General features: G+C 58.4%; 7 protein-coding genes across 7 annotated transcripts; 3 read left to right on the plus strand and 4 right to left on the minus strand.

Annotated features, from left to right (window-relative positions):
- Positions 1-573: 573 nt before the first annotated feature.
- On the plus strand, positions 574-1374 carry PG998_008760 (uncharacterized protein; the record flags this gene model as incomplete). The annotated part of the gene is made up of 1 exon (XM_066875576.1): positions 574-1374. One exon carries the CDS (start codon positions 574-576, stop codon positions 1372-1374), a length of 801 nt encoding a protein of 266 aa, XP_066731521.1.
- A 130-nt stretch (positions 1375-1504) lies between these two features.
- Positions 1505-3382, minus strand: PG998_008761 (beta-fructofuranosidase; the record flags this gene model as incomplete). Its single annotated transcript, XM_066875577.1, has 3 exons — positions 1505-2255; positions 2327-3063; positions 3122-3382. The coding sequence occupies 3 exons, from the start codon at positions 3380-3382 to the stop codon at positions 1505-1507; spliced, it is 1749 nt and encodes a 582-aa protein (XP_066731522.1).
- Positions 3383-4479: 1097 nt separating this feature from the next.
- Positions 4480-5837, minus strand: PG998_008762 (Arabinanase/levansucrase/invertase; the record flags this gene model as incomplete). Its single annotated transcript, XM_066875578.1, has 3 exons — positions 4480-4953; positions 5022-5385; positions 5461-5837. 3 exons carry the CDS (start codon positions 5835-5837, stop codon positions 4480-4482), a joined length of 1215 nt encoding a protein of 404 aa, XP_066731523.1.
- Positions 5838-6891: 1054 nt separating this feature from the next.
- Positions 6892-8083, plus strand: PG998_008763 (uncharacterized protein; the record flags this gene model as incomplete). The annotated part of the gene is made up of 5 exons (XM_066875579.1): positions 6892-7071; positions 7145-7249; positions 7344-7617; positions 7675-7782; positions 7851-8083. The coding sequence occupies 5 exons, from the start codon at positions 6892-6894 to the stop codon at positions 8081-8083; spliced, it is 900 nt and encodes a 299-aa protein (XP_066731524.1).
- A 579-nt stretch (positions 8084-8662) lies between these two features.
- On the plus strand, positions 8663-9703 carry PG998_008764 (uncharacterized protein; the record flags this gene model as incomplete). Its single annotated transcript, XM_066875580.1, has 1 exon — positions 8663-9703. One exon carries the CDS (start codon positions 8663-8665, stop codon positions 9701-9703), a length of 1041 nt encoding a protein of 346 aa, XP_066731525.1.
- A 294-nt stretch (positions 9704-9997) lies between these two features.
- Positions 9998-10278, minus strand: PG998_008765 (uncharacterized protein; the record flags this gene model as incomplete). Its single annotated transcript, XM_066875581.1, has 2 exons — positions 9998-10135; positions 10177-10278. 2 exons carry the CDS (start codon positions 10276-10278, stop codon positions 9998-10000), a joined length of 240 nt encoding a protein of 79 aa, XP_066731526.1.
- Positions 10279-10849: 571 nt separating this feature from the next.
- On the minus strand, positions 10850-11930 carry PG998_008766 (uncharacterized protein; the record flags this gene model as incomplete). Its single annotated transcript, XM_066875582.1, has 3 exons — positions 10850-11005; positions 11059-11501; positions 11561-11930. 3 exons carry the CDS (start codon positions 11928-11930, stop codon positions 10850-10852), a joined length of 969 nt encoding a protein of 322 aa, XP_066731527.1.
- Positions 11931-12461: the final 531 nt, after the last annotated feature.

Raw genomic sequence — 12461 nt, forward strand, 5'->3', positions numbered from 1 at the left:
TTCACAGAACACACCATCCCATCTCCAGAAAACCTGTCACTCGCAAACCCGTAGTGGAGGTGGTCTGCTAAACCTGACCCCTGCATTAACCAACCAGCCCGTCGCCAGCTAAGCAGACCCGAGCAATCTTAGTGGGCAGGGGGGTTTTCCGTCTCCGTCTTTCCCCTGCATGTTTCTTCAGACGCTACGTCATGTTTCAACTTTTTCGAGCAAGCCGTTCCAGGGTCGAAACAAGAAACAAAGCCAGCGCCAGCAAACAATAACCGCCTCTACTACTGGCACTGGACGCAGATACTAGAGATGGCTAGCAAGCAAGTCAGGACCCATGTCCGTCTGGCGAGAGAGACCCCGATCAGCTGTTGATATCATTCGTCATGGCCTGGATTGACAACAGTCAGTTGGCCAAGTGAAAAACCAGCGAATTGAACAACAGATAAAGCACACGGGAACCCGTCCGTCGAATGTAACATAACTCTCACCACTTCTCTGCTTCAGGTCTGAAGGAGAAGGTATACACGATCTCTGATAAGATCGTACATACCATTCATACATAAGCTTTCCAAATACTCCACCATGTTCATCCGAAGTTCCAACAAGCAGCCCACCATGGCCATGCTATTCCGGTCCCTTGTCCTGGCACCGCTTCTGCTCTCGTCGTCCGTTTTCACAGTTTCGGCAGAGGATGTCATAATAACCCAAACCATAACCGCGGGCCCCAGCGAACCCACCGCCTCCGCCTCCGCCGCCGCGGCCGAGTTCACCTCCGCCGCCCTCTTCACGTCCGCCATCCTCAACAGCACCAACACGTACCGCGCCCAGCACAACGCGAGCCGCCTGGTCTGGAACCGCACCCTCGAGGACTTTGCCAACCGGTACCTGGGCCAGGTGGTGTCCAAGCGTTCGGACTCTTCTCCTTCTTCTTCCTCTCCCTCCGGGCCCGGAGACAGGAAGGAACGCCGCGGCGACAAGTGCGACTTCCAGCACTCGGGCGGCCCCTACGGCGAGAACCTGGCCCTCGGCTGCGCCAACGCCACGAGCTGCGTCGAGGCCTGGGGCAACGAGCGCGGCGAGTACGACTTCTCCAAGGGGGATTTCGGCGAGGCTACGGGCCACTTCACGCAGCTCGTCTGGAAGGACACGACGAGCGTCGGGTGCGGGGCGCGCCTGTGCGGAGGCGGCGATGGTGGGAAAAACGATGGCAGCGCTCGCGGGTGGTACCTGGTCTGCGAGTACTGGCCGCGCGGCAACGTCATCGGGAAGTTCGGCGACGAGGTGCAGGCGCAGGAGAACGGCGGCGCGGCGCTGGGGACGTGGGTGCCGGGGGTGGTGGTGTTGGTTGGGCTGGTTAGTGGGGTGTTGACAATAGTGGTTTGAGGAGGGGAGGAAACGATAGATGACGAGATTATGACTGTTACGTATTCCACTTCATGAACATATTACTATTCAGCATCAGGCCATTCATTATATACAGAGGTTATATCTACTTCGATCCCATCCCCCCAGATCACGCCGAGAACTCGCCCTCGTAGACCATATGTCTTTTCGCCGCCGACGGCGCCTTCGTCGTCACGTTCCCCACCACGGTGCCCTGCTCGTCCGCCAAGCCCGCCCACGTGCTCTTGAGCGCCCAGACGGCCACGCTGACCCTGGCGCCCGGGGGCAGGTCGCGCGCCGCCACGGTGAGCAGGGTCAGGGGCTGCGAGGGGTACAGCAGCACCGTGCCGGCGTGGCGGCCGCCGCCGACGAAGACCTCGTACAAGCTGCGGTCGAGGACGGCCTGCACGCGCCAGGCGGCGCTCTTGTCCGCCGCGCCGTCGTAGTACACGTCGGTGACGCTGAACTTGTCGGTGAAGAAGACGTTGTCGAAGCCGCGCAGCCCGCCGCGGTCGACGAAGAACGGGTTGTCGCCGCCGAGGTAGAAGCCGGAGCGCAGCGCCTCGCCCGACGCGGGCGACGCGAAGGTCAGGTTCAGGGTCGAGAAGGACGTCGCCTTGGCCACGTCGATGCCCGTCACGTTGGCCTCGACGTACAGGGCGCCCGACGCGACGTCGGCGTAGTCGACCGTCACGCTGCCGTTGCCCATGTCCGTCTTGGAGGCGAGCGAGTCGCCCAGGATGGGCTTGGGGTCGTAGATCTCGTCGACCATGGTCCAGCCGATGCGGGGCGCCTTGGTCAGGTAGCTGACCCGGGGCAGCGTCATGGCGCTGCGCCAGCCCTCGTTGTTTCCGGTCGGGACCTGCTGGGCGTATTGCCAGCTATTCACGGAACGCTAGTTAGTACATGGCCCATAAGAAGAGGTCGGGGTTTGAAAGTTGCGGGAACTTACTTGCTGGCCCAACCCATGCTGATGGGATTGCCCTCCACGCCGTAGAAGAACTGCGCGGCATAGTTGTCCTTGGCGAAGTCGGTCAGGCGCGTCGCCGCGTCCACGGTGGAAAAGTGCGTGCCGTTGAAGTCGCCGATGAAGTACTGCGTGACGGAGCCGCCGAGCGGCGCGCCGGGCTGGGCCGAGAGCGTGATGACGTACTTCTCGTCGACGACGGCGCCGCTGTCCCTGTCGCGGACGGGCATCTTGACGATGTTGGGGCACTCGTACTGCGCCCCCAGCAGGCCGTGGTTGGTGAAGTTGGACGCCCAGGTCCACTGCTTCAGGTCCGGGCTGGTGAAGATGCCGACGGCGAACTCCTGGGCGTAGGCGACGACCATGGCCCACGCGTCGCCGTGCCGGATCACCTTGGGGTCGCGGAAGTGGCTGCTCGTGCTGTTGATGACGGGGTTCCGGTCGTAGTACTGGAACGTGTAGCCCTCGTCGTGCGAGTAGGCGATGGCCTGGGTCTGCGGGCCGCCGGACCCGTCCTCGTTGTAGCGGGCGAGGGTGAAGACGGCGACGACGCCGTTGTTCTGGTTCGGGAAGAAGCCGCTGGTGTTGTTGGCGTCGACGACGACGCTGCCCGAGAAGACGTACTGCCGCTCCTCGGGGGGAACAGCGCGATCGGCTGGTTCTCCCACGTGTAGCCGTCTTTGCTCGTCGCATGGCCCCAATGCTGAGTTCACGAGAGTCAGCTCGAGCAAGGTGAAAAGTCATGAATGGCAGCCAATGCGACTGGGATTCGCTACTCACCTGGTTACCGGCGCCTAGACCTGTCGGGTTGTATTGGTAGTACAGGTGGAACACGCCGTTGAGGTAGAACATGCCGTTGGGGTCGTTCATGAATCCCTTCGGCGGTGAGTAGTGCACCTGGGGCCGCAGGGGGCCGGTGTAGTTGGCCGCGATGGGCGTGCCCGTGGGCACGGCCGGGTTGACATAGGTGCTGACGCCCTGGGCGGCCGCGGCGCCGGCAAAGGCAGCCACGGACAGCAGGAGACTACTTGGGAACTGCATCGTGGGGAGGGTGGAAGGCGATGCGATGCGACGAGGTGGTCTACTCAGCTCGTTCATCCAAGCAGCAGCAGCAGCAGCAGCACGGAGCTTTTATGTATGAATCATTTTCCCCGGGGAGAGGCACAGCTGAACGGGACATGCCGCTCGCTGGCCCAGCTCTGTATGTACACACATTGGCGGACCCCATTATGCCAAGGGGCCGACCGGGCATATGGTAGCAGCGTGTGCAAATACGTAGACGACGTCAAGGTGACCCGACCCCCAGGCACCAGGTGAGCTGATAGAGTTGGTCGCCAAGGATGGCGGCGGTGATAGAAGCACCGAACATTGACCCGAGCAATTGGGGAAGAAGCTGGGTGTCGCGCTGTACGCGCTACTGGCTGCCGGCGCAACCGGCGAGACTTGGCTTTCTTGGCCATCCGCCCATCGCAATGGCACATACAATTACGCGATGGATCTTGAATCGTAATAGGTCAATGGCCGTTGGAGATGCCTCGAACGGGCAAGCTATCTGAGCAGAGTCATGTTGTAATCTTGATTGGAGATCTTGCTGAGACCTGGTGCCTGGGGGAAATTCACTAGAAAAACAGTCGACCAACAACAACACGCCCACAGGCCCCCCCTGTAGTGGTAGTTGCGGGGTAGTGTGGCACGACGGGGATGCGGAGTTGGGGAAATCCAAGTGGGAATAAAATGATGACGGGGGCATCTCGCATCCACCATTCCATCCGGTGAATTAGAAATCGCCCCTTGGCAGCTGGGCAAAAAAACCTGTAAAAATTCCCTCAGCCCTCTGCAAGGAATACTGTGTGGTTTCCCTCCACATCTGCAAGCGGCTCGTGACGTGCCAGCCAAACTCTAATCCAGGCGACAGTGACACGACTCTGCTAGTCACCGCAGCTACGCGAGCTTGGTCTATTGGTTGATTCAATTCACCGCTTTCTTCAGCCTCTCCGATATAGATGCTGGATGCTCGCTTATGCTAGTACTCGAGCCACATCGTAATTATTCTCGCTCAAATGGTACTATACTAGATACTATATATTAGGTAGATCGTGTGTTGTCATACTCCGGACAATACCGTTGTGGCCTACTAATCACTTCGCCAACGCCTGCTGGCCCGCCGGCACGGGAAACGGCCCGTTCTCGGCGAGCGGGAAGTTGGGCGTGCCGTCCTCGTTCCAGCCGAACTTCTGGATGCGCGCCGTGCGGTACAGATCCGCAGCGGGGTTGGGCGTGGTCTGCGCGTGGTACACGATGTAGTTCTCCCTGCCGTCGGGCGACGTGGTGAAGCTGGCGTGCCCCGTGCCGTAGACGCCCGTCCGCGTATTCTGGTGGAAGACGCAGCCCTGCGTGTGCTTGCGCCACGACTGGTACTCCATCGGGTCGTCGCCGACGAGCTCCAGCAGCCCGAGGCAGTAGAACGGCGTGTTGACCCGCGCCGCGCTGTAGACGACGAACTCCTGGCCCGTCGCGGGGTTCGTCAGCTGCTGCGGGCCCTCGTTGGTCGCGAGGCGCACGTCGGGGCGTCCGTAGGGGACCTTCTCCCAGGGCTGGTCGGGCACCGAAATCTGTCACGGTTGTTAGCCATCGCTACATCTTCCGCCATTGGCCGTCTTGCTCGCGACTGAAAACTTACAATGCGACGGTCGCTAAAGTTAGAAGCCACCGTCCAGGGGTCCGACATCTCGGTGATGCAGAGGTTGGCCGGCCAGGCCGAGTAGGCCGTCTCCCAGCAGCTGTAGATGTGGTACATCCTGTCCTTGTGCAGGAAGTAGGTCCCGTCGATGGCGAACTGGTCGTACGTGTTCAGCATGCTCTTCATCGTGAAGTCGGACGTCCACGGGTCGGACCCGCTCGACTCCAGCACGAACATGCGGTGGTTCACGGCCGGGCAGTTGATCGGGCAGATGGCGTCCTGTAGCGGGGGCGGGTTGTCCCCGTCCGGCGTGGCCGTGAAGATGGCGTACCACTTGCCGCTGATGTTGTGCATCTCAGGCGCCCTATGTATTTCGAAACTCAATTAGATTGTTGCTCGTTACCTCAAACATAGCGCATCGGGATGGGATGAGGCTTACCAGATGGACGTCGACCAGGGCTTTCCCGCATCTACGCCCTTGGCATCCGGGTTGAAAATAACGCGAGTCTCTGCGTCATCCCAGTTGTCGGTCAAAAACCGCGACCTCTTGAGGGTGATGTTGTCATTGGTAGAAAACGTATACAAATACCACTCCTGCCCCTCGGACGTGGTGTACTTGGTCATGAAGGGATCCCCGACATTCTCCGTCGACACCGGGTTCGAGAAGGTGGCGTTGGTCTTCTTGTCGGTCCCGATCTTGGACAGGTCCCAGTTCTGCGGGGCGGCCTTGTTCGGGTCGAACGTCTGCGCGCTGCAGAGGAGGAGTCCTGCATGCGACGCGAAAGCCAAAAGGCTCGTAAGGATGACCGACTTCATCGTGAACACGTGCGTATCGAGCAAGAAACGATGATGATTACAACAGACAGGCGATCTGTCAATTTTGAGCGACTGGTAAACAGGCAGCAAGCAGGTCCACCGGTCAAGAGGGCCCGGGAGAGATGTCTCATTATGTACTCTCACGCCTGAGACTTGACCCGCGCTGGGCCGTTGGTTCTGTACGATGACGATTCATGGGCCACGATATAACTGACTTCTCACCTTTCCAATGTCTGGTTGCAGGCTTCCCCGCAACGGAGGGCTCCTGGGCACTCCATAGCTCGTAAACGTGGGGAGTAAGCTTGCATGGATGGCTACATAGTCATGTGTGGGCGGCGAATCCTGGGAGCCGGAGAAATGATAGGTATCATCGAAGGCGTCTTGCCTTGTGATGGCAAAAGCCTATGTTCTAGTCCCATGCTTAACCCACGGCATAAGGGGGAGGAGGTTGGGGAGAGGAGAGGGAGAGTCTCGGCGCTGCAAAACGTCCTATAAGACGACTCGTTAGGTGCAGGGAGCTGGTGCGGGGTAGCTTGCCAGTCGACTCACTCACTGACCGACCGACCGCTGGGCCGCCTCGGTCCGCCGAAGGAGATCATGGACTCAAGCAACACCAAGTTTCTGATGAGAACAGCCGTGTTCTAGCACTCGCTGATTTCAATCATGAATTTCCTCAGGAAGCAGATAGTAGATACATGAGACTCTGAGCTAAATATGTGAGGACATGATCTTAGCTCGGTAGTTCGACCGCCAGGGACGGGTGTGGCTTGACGATGTCCACTGAGGGGCAGCTCGAGGAATAGTGGGATCGAACCATACGATGGAATCGAACACAGGAGCTAAAAGCACACCTGGCACGGAAAACAGGTAGGCTGCATCGATTGGAAAACAGCATTGACACCGTGTAGGCGGTGGCAGCGGTGGCAACAAGTCACCTCGAACAGCTTTGCAGTAGCCGGGCTTGCGCATAGTAAGCCACCGCTTGGCAAGCAACTAAACCGGTTCCAATCAAAGCTTGCGCTGCTTTCCTATTTAGGCGAAATCTCCTCGCGAGATGAGCGCCACAGCGCTGGCAGACCAGGGCATGAACCCCTTCTCCCCAACGTTTACCGACGAGGAGCTCTTGCGCGAGCCGTTCGGCACTTCCATCTACGAGCCAGATCACGTTGTCGGAGAGTCCGGCCGGAGATATCATGGCTACAAGGAGGGCAGCTATTTGTTGCCCAATGATGAGGTGAGGCGTCGTCTCTGTCATGCATGCCGAATAGGAAAAGACAATGCTTACATAGACTGGCCCGACCAATTAGGCCGAACAGGACCGGCTCGACTTCCAACATGCCATGATGACCCTGATCCTTGGCGGCAAGCTGACAATGGCGCCGATTGTCGACGTGCCCAAAAAGGTCATGGATGTGGCCACGGGAACGGGGATCTGGGCCCTCGAGTTTGGTCGGTCGCTATGACAAATAGAAAGTTGTAACCAATCGCTGACCTTGCTTAGCTCAGGCGAACCCGGGTTCGTACGTAATCGGGACGGACCTCAGCAAGATCCAGCCCGAGCCGGACGTGCCCAACTGCCACTTCGAGAAAGACGACTGCGAGGAGACGTGGCTGTGGGACCCCACGTTCGACTACATCCACATCCGGCAGATCGTCACGGGCATCCGCGACCCGAAGCGGCTCTTCCGGCAGGTCTACGACCACCTGGTGCCGGGGGCTGGATCGAGATCCAGGACGGCACCATGGAGCTCGATGGGGTGGGCGTCGAAGGTGAGAGATTGTCGTTGGTAGTTAATGAACTTGCGGGTATCTATCTGACCGATGACCTTTTTGGCAGACTCGCACATCCGCAAATGGTTCGACTTCTGCGCCGCCGGCGCCACGGCGAAGGGCTTCGACGTGCGAAAAGCCAAGAACTACGAGAGCTGGCTGCAAGAAATCGGCTGTAAGCTTTTCGGCCCTCCTTCTTCCCCCTCCCCCTTCTCTATATCCGTTCTGACCAGAACCCGACAGTCACGGAAATCCAGGCGCACCGGTTCGAAGTGCCCTGCAGCCCGTGGCCCCGGAACGCGCAGGCGGCGCAGATCGGGGCGTACCAGCAGCGCAACATGCACGATGGGCTGCGGGGCGTCAGCTATCTGCTGCTGCGCAACGCCGGCATGGCGCCCGCCGAGATCGAGGACTTTGTGCAGGCCACCAAGCGCGAGCTGAGGGAGGGTCACGTCCGGGGCTACAGCTACTTGTGAGTCCTGCTGCCCACTCTTATGACAACAGAGGACGCTGTACTTGTGCGCTTGGCTTACTGACCTGGTTAATTCTTTCTAGTTACGTGGTGTATGGAAGAAAGCCTTTGTGAGACTGGGGATGCGAAGCTTTGTTTTCACAGATGTTGGGGGAAAGCTGGGGACTGAAGATCACCCCACGAGACCAATAGATTTGAACTAGGCGGGAGTTATTGTTTACAGACCGTACATACAACAAGTCATTACTTAGAAGGAGACATACATATAGATATACCAGATAGGAACCGCTTCATCCAATTGCATATATATCTTCTCCCTGGAATTTGTATGGATATTGGTTGGGTCCTGTTGCCCTCAGCTACGGGCCTGCCTCCGGGGTTAGTGGGGGTTTGCTGTTCTAGAACAAAGACCCCTGAAAGCACTAACATCGCTCGCTAAGATCCGAGCTAAGCCAATGACGTATTCCAAAATTCCAGCGCCCGAAACCGCGACAGAAGCAACCCATGCGCGACCAAACAAAAGCATTGTCGACGTAAAACCGCCAATCTGGTTTCCGAAACAACTTTCACAGGAGTAGCAGATATGGACGGCTACGAAGCCCGACGACGCGCCAACATCAAGCGCAACGCCGCCTTGGTCCAGGACCTGGGCTTGGCGGAGGACGACGACAAAGCCCCAGAACCCAAAGCGGCCGCAGCGCCGTCGTCGTCCACGTCGAAACGCCGCAAGCTCCTCGACCCGGCACCGCCCACCCGAGCCTCGCGGCGCCTCGCCAGCGCCCCCTCCCGACCGCCGACCTACAACGAAGACGCCCTCGTGAAACAGACGGAGCCGGAGCCGGGCCGTCGCTCTTCCCGCGCCACCACCACCGCCACCAAGACCAAGACGACGGGCGCAGCAGCAGCAAGCAAGAAGGCCAAGGTCGAACGCTCCTCCCCTCCGCCGCCGCCCCGAACCCACCCCGACCTCGAAGCCCTGCGCGCCGGCTGGACGTCGTGGACGCCCGCGGCGCCGGCGCCGACGCGCGACGAGACGACGGGCGAGTACCGGTTCGCGTCGCACCCGGACTTCCGGCCCAACAAGTCGCCCGAGGCGATCCTGCGCGAGGGCGCGTTCGGCGGCGGCTACTTCCGGCCGCTGTACTCGGCGCGGCTGGGCGCGACGGTGGAGGGCGACTGGCGCGAGCTGCCGGCGGCGTGGACGGCGGGGCTGGACCCCGACAAGCAGCTGGCGGCGCCCGAGTACGACCCTGCCGCCAACAAGTTCGGCGTGCGCTGCGGGCAGTCGATCGAGGCGTGGGAGGCCGCCGGCTGGATCGCGCACGAGCACGACGTGCGCGGCTGGTTCCAGTGGTACTGCCGGTTCTGGCGCGGGCGGCGCTGCGCCGACGGCGAGGACGAGCGCCAGGTCGCGCGCTGGAAGAAGTGCGTCGGCGAGGCGGGGCGCTGGCGCCGCATCCTGCTGAAGCGCTACGTGCAGATGGGCGTGCGCAGCGTCTTCGACGACGGGGACGACGACGGGGAGAGGGGCGAGGTGAGCCCCGTCGTCCACCAGACTTGCCATCACTGGGCGTACGAGGTGCGGCAGGAGGCGCTGGATCGGTTCTGGGCCGAGGGCAAGTGAGCGCATGGGATTCCGCGCCGGGTTGGCCCGTGGGGGTTACGAGCCATGGTTTGCACATATATATATACCAACGATCTGTACCATGGCAAGGAGTTGGACAGCATATGAGATAGTGACTTGGGATTTGCCTAGATACTTACCCAAGTATCTACGTAACTACCCATTTGATTCCCTTACGCAGGTGTTTCCATGAATCATGCACACTCAAATGAAATCTCTCACCAACGTCAATCGCATAAACATAGCCTCCCCTTTTTACATGTGGTTTCGTGGCAGCATGAGGTTCATCTTTGGTTACTCCATTGGCCGCTCCAGCTTCGCCCCCTTGCGGATTACGCCAGCCACAAACTCCTCCGCTAGTTTCGCCTTGAACTCTTCCGTGCACTGCTGGAGCCAGACGTCCCAGTCATCCATAGTCCCGTACTCGTGGGTCTAGTACACAACTTCCTTCTTAGTGCGTATGCCACTCTCACCCTGGTACCGGCCGAGGGGATCGCGATGGATGATGTAGTCGGCGCAGAGCCACTGCCGAGTCCGTAACCAGTCCGAGCCCACCAACTCTTGGTAGTCGGCATTGCCCGTCTCCGGGTCCAAGGAGATGCCCTCGGTTCAGGGGGAGCAAAGCGGACAATGGGTTGAAGTGTTGAAAGATATATACGGTTCATCTGAAAGTCCTTTGGACTATTTATCAAAGCTTCCTGATGGTTGGAGGATGGGCCGTTTGTTGCATGCAGGTCGAATCCTGGCAGGGGTTATTGTGGCAGTTGAATTGCGCACAAACCTGGAAATCAACCTGTCATCTCCCCTGCACTCTTGATTACAGAACTTGTTGCAACATCGCTGTCAACTCTGGGGTCGTTCGTCTTATACCACAGTTCTATTCTCGGGTCCTAATGTTGGAAGCTCTTCTTACAAATTGATGCCAGTCAACGCCAAAGAAAATATCGCCTTCCTGCGAGTCTTGGAAAACAGGAGCGGCAATGCTCACTTCTCACATAGTTGCAATCCTGACGCCATATTCCCTGATCATACATGTGGCTGCGGGAGCCCGCAGCTAAATCGGCCCATTTCAGTCATCCTGGTTGATCTGCCAAGCCCAACCATCGACAAATGTTGGACCAGGATGGTTTATTCTAGGGCGAGCCATTACCACCAGTAGTCGTCCTGTTCCTCAATCTCGTCGTCTTGGGTCAAGTCGATGACCTCGGTGTCGATGTCCATTCGCGTGCGTTTGTTGGTGCCGAAGTAATCGTCGTTGGGAGCACTTCGCTTCAAAGTGCTGGACTCGGCCTTGAGGCGAGCCTTCAAAGAGTGTCAGTAGGCTATAGACGGTAGAAGGGGATAGCGAGCCTTACATGGTCACGTTCCAGGTTCTGGGCGTACTCGCGGACCTGCTCGTCGTCCATGCTACTGGTTCGCGAGACAATGGCCTCCTGGATGAGGCCCTCCATCGATCTATAGCGGAACTCGAACTCGGCGAAGGGACGCTTCTTCGAGTCGGCCCAGACGCTCCGCTTGACAATTCCGTCGTGGTTCTGGAAGCGAGCGGTGGGCTTCTCCTTGCGGTTGCTAAAGTCGACGCTGTGCGTGAGCGCTCGATCGCCCTTGACGGCCTTCTCGGCGAAGCAGTCTTGGCGCATCAGGGCCTCTTCCACATTGTCCCGTCGGCCGCGCGAGCCATTTGCCTCGACGAACATGGGTTCCTGCATGTCGTAGACGGATACCTTGATGGTGCCGATTCTCGAAGCCTCCTTCTTGTGATCCTCGATCTCCTCGAGGGAAAAGTCGTCGTTGGGCACTGGGGAAAGAACAGCTGTTAGGTTGGTAGGTCAAGTGAAGGAGATTTGAAGCACTCACAAACAGAAAAGTCGGCGAAGCGGAACTTGTAGTACGTGACGCCGTGCTCGGCTTTCCAAGAACCGCCGTCGACCTTGACTCCCCACTCGCGGTAGGTGAAGCCGTTGGGTTCGTGAAAGAAACCGGCCTCGACGGAGTCGATGTGGACACGGAAGGCAATGTGGTGGGATAACTCTTTGAACTCGGGATCCTTCAGAAAGCAAACCGCAAAGTTGGTGCCAGTCTTGGACTCAATATACTTGACGACTTTGGGGCAGGAACCGCGAGATCGGCGATGATTGTCAGCGTAAGGGTCGGTGTACTCTCGGACATTGTAACCGTTCATTTGGACCGTCACCTCCAGGCCCGGTACTTCATTGAGGATCGCCATCGTTCTCGTACACAACTCGTGGATTGGCAGAGTACAGTAGCTCTGAAAGGTCTGGACGAGGTCAAGCGCTTTGATGTGTAGTCGCTTGCGAGTCTGAAACAAACACCAAAGAAGACGCGTCAAAAAATATGACAAAGTGTTCAGGTTGAAGTAGATTTGGGACTTGAGGCCGTGGGGCAGAGATTGGGAAGAAACTGGTTGGCGTCCTGGGCCAGTCGCGGTTGACAATCCTGGTGGAGGAAGGTACGAAATACGTTGCTCGACGTGGCTTCCCAATAAATATATAACACGGATTGCACTAAGCAGGCAGACAATACCCACCAGCAGACATGGACGAGACCAATGGATTGTAAATGGTAGGCAGAACCAGTTCTATTTCCGCCCAAATGGCAGTAATTCTACTTGTGTACCTGATCCTGAATCTATGATTCCGGTAGGTCTAAGTTAAAAAAAAACGCAATATCATCATCTCGAAAGAACCTCAAAAGGACCTCAAGCAGCTCAATATCTCATCAGCTTCGGATCATCCAC

Source organism: Apiospora kogelbergensis, assembly GCF_038363985.1.
Source record: "Apiospora kogelbergensis strain CBS 113332 chromosome Unknown utg000005l_segment0_segment0, whole genome shotgun sequence".
Classification (NCBI taxonomy): domain Eukaryota; kingdom Fungi; phylum Ascomycota; class Sordariomycetes; order Amphisphaeriales; family Apiosporaceae; genus Apiospora; species Apiospora kogelbergensis.